The 5,261-nt window shown below is 42.1% G+C and overlaps 1 protein-coding gene across 1 annotated transcript in view; it reads right to left on the bottom strand.

Annotated features, from left to right (window-relative positions):
- STEAP3 (STEAP family member 3, metalloreductase) overlaps positions 1-3,144 on the bottom strand; it is a 57,293-nt gene extending 54,149 nt beyond the window's left edge. Inside the window, 4 exon segments of the mRNA XM_006902573.1 lie at positions 2,681-2,876; positions 2,878-2,977; positions 2,980-3,102; positions 3,105-3,144. Of these exon segments, the coding sequence (XP_006902635.1) occupies positions 2,681-2,876; positions 2,878-2,977; positions 2,980-3,102; positions 3,105-3,144 (459 nt within the window).
- Between the last annotated feature and the right edge of the window lie 2,117 nt (positions 3,145-5,261).

Genomic DNA, 5,261 nt, shown 5'->3' with positions numbered 1-5,261 from the left:
ATAAAATATAATTATAGAAAAAAAAAAGTCAGTGCCTAGAGGACACTATACTTAGGAAAGTATAAATTAAGTGAATAAAGAAAAGACCTCCAAAAAGATAGACTGCCCAGTGACTGCAATAATGTAACAGTGATTTTGAGAATGGGACAGGACAAAGGAGTGGTTTTTAGTTTTCCACAGTCTTGGAGTTTATTAGGGAAATAGGTTGGAGAGTAGTGGAGGAAAAGAATATTACACAAAGTAAGTGCAGGCTTAGTCCAAGCCAAATTTACAGCAAGACACAATTTCTCAGTTATTCAGGACAGCTTCTTACTTAACAAGTGAAAGCACAAGCCCAGTTAAGGAGCACAAATACACCTCTGGTTTATTCAATCATCCAGCAAACTTTATACTAGAGTAGTTACAAGTCAGCTTTTCCTTCAGTCATTAAGAAACTAAATCTTGAAATGAAAAATAAACAACCTAAATTTAAAAAAAAAAAAAGAAACTAAATCTTTAACTGTGGCTCCATCTCTAGGGTTCTTCTGGTAACACCTTGCCACAGTCTCTTCCCAGAAGTCTCTTCACCCTGTCCCTCCACCTTACTCTACTTTCCAAATTTTTTCACAATGTTGAAAGCACTCTCTTATACTGGTCTCAAAGCTGTTGATGATTTGCAAGCCCAAATGTGCACAATTGAGATAGCTCAAGACCGTGTTCCAAGTGGGGTCTAACATAATGGGTGGAAGAGTCAGTTCTTAAGGTTTCTGACACCACAAGCCACCCCCTGGCTTTTCTGCCCTCTCATTGTCTGAACGATCAAGTTTCGCCTACCCTCATCAATATTCAAGGGAGTATGTAAGCCAGTTACTTCACTCTTTATATATTAATCCCCCATTTTAGATAATCAATTTCTGATTTGTCCATTCCTACACAAGCATGTCTTTATCTTTGAAGAATCTCCTACTACAGTTGAAACTTTGAGGGTTTGCATCTTTAAACAAAGGTCTAGTCCAGTACTAACCATCAGGTAACAGTATTCAATACTAGCTCACAGAATGAAACAATTCTTCTTCATCTGGTTGGGTTTTGGTACACCTCCCTAGCCATCTGTGGCTAGGTCCAAATGAGCATCAGCTGCCAACGCAGAAGTCCACACTTCTTCCTGTGTTCCAGACCTTACCATGAAGGTCCCTTCACTCAACCTTAGACCTACATGGGTCAAGTCAGAACATTACATTTATTGTGCTGTGTAATTGTCACTACTATCTATTCATCAGCTTCCTTTAACCTCAAGTCCTGGAGGGGGAGCTATGATGGGCATTGGTTTTACTTTGCCTTTGCATTGCCCATGTTTCTTGTTTTCTATTTGTCTTCTTTCAAATGTAACTCTCTTCAGACTACTGGGTAAGACTTAATATCTTTTAGGCTAAACTCCAAAGTCTGAACCAAATTCCACTAACTACAAACATTGCTTTAGGGAAAATTTTCCCTTTTCAGATATCCAAGTAATATTCAATTGGCTTACATTTTCCCTCTAAATTACGATATGTCCCATAATTATATTATTCAGGATTCACTAACATTGATACATCAATATCCAAATATACTTTCCACCGTCTACAATACATATCTCAATATAACAAGAGCCAGTGTAGTTAAATCAACAAAAACCTTAATAATTTTTATAATATATCTTAACATTACATATATATCACATACACATTACATAATATCACATTTATTTTATATCTTAGGACTGCTGTGTTCTGTTGTGTTTGGGGTCACTATAAGTCAGAATTGACCAGGTGGATGGCACTGAACAACCACCACTGAGAAAAGACTTGATCAGCTCATGGGCATAAACAGTCATGACATCAACAGCAAAGCACTCATCCAGGTAGGCCCTGCAAGCCCTTGGAAAAGGTGCTTCAGAGAATTATGGCCTGTGGTGGGGCCACTAAACAAGAAGCCTTTTTACTTTTATTGTGTAAATGGCATACAATGAAGCGTTTTGCCAACTCAACACTTTTTACATATACAGTTAAGTAACATCCATTACATTTATCATGCTATAAAATTGTCACTACTATCCATTTCTCAGTTATTCTACCACCATTACAAGAAACTCCAAACTAATAACAGGATTTTGCACATATCTCAGAATGTGCAGCTGGTGTTGCAGCTCCACTCCTCAGTCCAGATCGGTCCCTGGTGGCCCTTGGCTGACAGTAAGGCCCAGCCTTCTCAGTCTCAAAGGCCGTTGCTTCCACTTGAGAGCACAGAGTAGCCTTATCAGGACCTCTAGACCATCAGCATCTCCCTCCTAAACTCAGTCCAGTACTGGAATTAATTGAGCATCTAATATGCACCAGGCTTTACAGCCACGATTTCACAGCCTCACAGAACTGCAAGATAGATACTATTCCCTGTTTTTCCAAATAAGGGCACTGAGGTCCAGATAGAGAGCATGCATTTCAAACTGGCATGTCTTGGGTTCAGATCTCAGCTCCCCAGCTGTGGGACCCTGGGTTTGGCAAATATTACTATTTGTAAGTCTCCATTTCCTCCCTTTAAAATGGAGCTTGGCAGTGCTGTGAGAATAACATACAGCACCCAGTGCTGAAGGCAGGTGAGAAGGCAGACATTGAAAAGCCATTTGTATTTATTGTCACCAGAGGTCTTCTCCCTCAGAACTTACCTGTCTGTTTCCATCCCTTGGGTCAGCCTGCAGCATCCAGACAGAGATGACACTGAAGGCCTTGACCACCAAGCAGGTAGGGAAATGGGAAGCCAGGTACTCAACATTGGACTGGTGGTGCTCATGGTGCTCCTGTTCTGTGGGGTTGCTTATGTCTACCAGTATCATGATGGACATCTGGTTGCTGAGAGCCTCAGATCATAGTCATAAAGATGACATTGGCAGGGCTCACTGCTTCTGCCTGGAAAGTCACACGGACTGTGGAAGGGAATAGCCTGGAGGAACGTTTGGGGTTCGGCTCCCCACCACAATGCTGAACCCAGAGGCCACCAGACTTGTAGCCAGTGAGAGGGCAAAGACTTTGCTGCCCAGGATGTCCAGGGCTTCAGGACAAACCACAGCAAGGCTGCTGTCACCATTTCCATGTGGTGGCTGATCAACGGCTTCTCCATCTCTCCTGACATTTTAGTGTCTAGAAGAAAGTGGAGGAACCTGGTCAGTGGTGTTTGGACTCCCCTCCTGCAACACTCGTGTCCATTGTACCTTCAGGAAGGGAGATGTTTCCCCAGCAGGTAACTGCTTTTGTGTTACCATAGGCAATCCCCTGGAGAACCAGGTGGGCAGGACTCAGGCCTTCCTCAAGGACTATATTCTTGGGAGGAAGAAGGAAAGGAGAAGGGCCTCTCTTTGCTTTCCTCTTACTCCTTCCTGCTTGATTCCTTCATTGGGATGAATTTTCAGGAGTGGTAGTACTAGGAAAAAAGTGTGACATGTCCATGATCTGTGCTTTACAAAGCCGTACTTTGCCGCCAGCTAGATTATTAGTAGGCAGTGGTTCTCACCAGGTGTAACTACTTGCCCGAACTGACCATCACTGGTGTTACCATAACATTGTTGTTATGTTCTGTGGAGTCACTTAAACCCTGTTCTATCCTGTGCCATTTTTTTTTTAATTTAGGTTGTTTATTTTTCATTTCAATGAACATCTACAGAGATTTTGGGATTCCATTCATTCATTGTTGCACCTTCTCCCCACACAAACCCCTCCCTCCTCCCCCCCATTTGCTCCTCTCCTTGAAAAGCAAAACAAAAACTCCCTCATTGGTACACACCCCCCCCCCCCGCACCTCCCCAGACCCCACCCCTACCCCCAAATATAATCCACTCTGCAACCCTCATTGCATACTCCTACGATAAAAATAATGCCCTAAAATATAATACTTTTAGACTATTCTCTTCCCCATAGACTTCAATGCCGTAAACATATTTCATCCAGTTTTTCTCAGTCTTACCCCCACCCCAATGCCAGCCTCATTCTACAACAGTGGCACCATATAGCATTTGTCCCTTTGTGACTGAGATACCTCACTCAGCATAATGCCCTCCAGGTTCACCCATTTTGAATAATATTGCATGAGTTCCTTGTTTTTCAATGTAGCATAGTATTCCATTGTGCAAATATACCACAGCTTCTCTACCCATTTGTTTGTTGATGGGCATTTAGGTTGTTTCCAACTCCTTGCTATTGTAAACAAAGCCACGATCAACATGGGTATGCATATATCTACTTGGATGTCATTTATGGTCTCTTTAGGGTATATTCCCAGTAGTGAAATTGCTGGGTCAAATGGTATCTTTATTTGCAACTTTTTGAGAAAGCGCCACAATGCTTTCCACATCTCTGACACACCTACCCTTATTACCCCAGTCAATAAATCAATCCCTCTCATTGAGGATCTTCCTCTCCTGCACTGTCCTTCCACCGTCCCAAGCATGATGTCCCTCTCCAAGGACCACCTCTAGGGAGCAGCCTGGTCTCACCCTCTCTAGGATGAAATTACTTGTTCTCCTAGTAGTCTGTGGTATATTTAACACTCTTCTCCAGGGCCACAGCTCAAAGGCATCAATTCTTCTTCTATAATCCCTAGTCACTTTCCTGCTTTCTGATACATAACAAGTAATTGCAAATACCATGACCTGTACCAGGCACACCTTAGTCTCCATACTGACATCATTGTTCTTCCATACTTTGGAGAGGTCTCTGACAGCACACTTTCCCAATGCTGTTTGTCTTTTAATTTTTTGGCTGCTGTTACCAAGAGTGTTGATTAAGTATTAGTAATAATAATTAATAATAATAATGCCATATAAATAAATGATCCCTGGTAAACAGGAGACTAGTACTCAGCACTAAGGTAAAGGTCAGTGGTTGGAACACACCTGAAGACACTGTGTAAGAAAAGTCAGAGGACTTGTATCCTTACAATTACAGCCAAAGAGATGCTGTGAGCAGTTCTGCTCTGTGACATGTGGGTTGCAAGGAGTCTGAATAGATGCCACAGAAATGGGTCTGGTTTTTAGCAAGACAACATGAAATGCATATTATGAGGACAAATTTATCATCATTTGAATTGATTACCAGGAAGGGCAGACATGTTCCGTGTTCATGTTCCTGAGTTCTGCATTTTGAGAATGGCATCTCTGATGCTTTCTCTTCAGCAGATGGTAAGCATCTTGAGGGCAAAGACTTTGCATCTCACTCTGTGGCACAGGGCTCAGTATTTGCTGAATGAACACACAT

The sequence above is a fragment of the Elephantulus edwardii genome, unplaced genomic scaffold (genome assembly GCF_000299155.1).
Source record: "Elephantulus edwardii isolate Elephantulus edwardi_28Jun2011 unplaced genomic scaffold, EleEdw1.0 scaffold00430, whole genome shotgun sequence".
In the NCBI taxonomy this organism is placed as follows: domain Eukaryota; kingdom Metazoa; phylum Chordata; class Mammalia; order Macroscelidea; family Macroscelididae; genus Elephantulus; species Elephantulus edwardii.
This window is presented reverse-complemented; position numbering and strand designations above follow the sequence as displayed.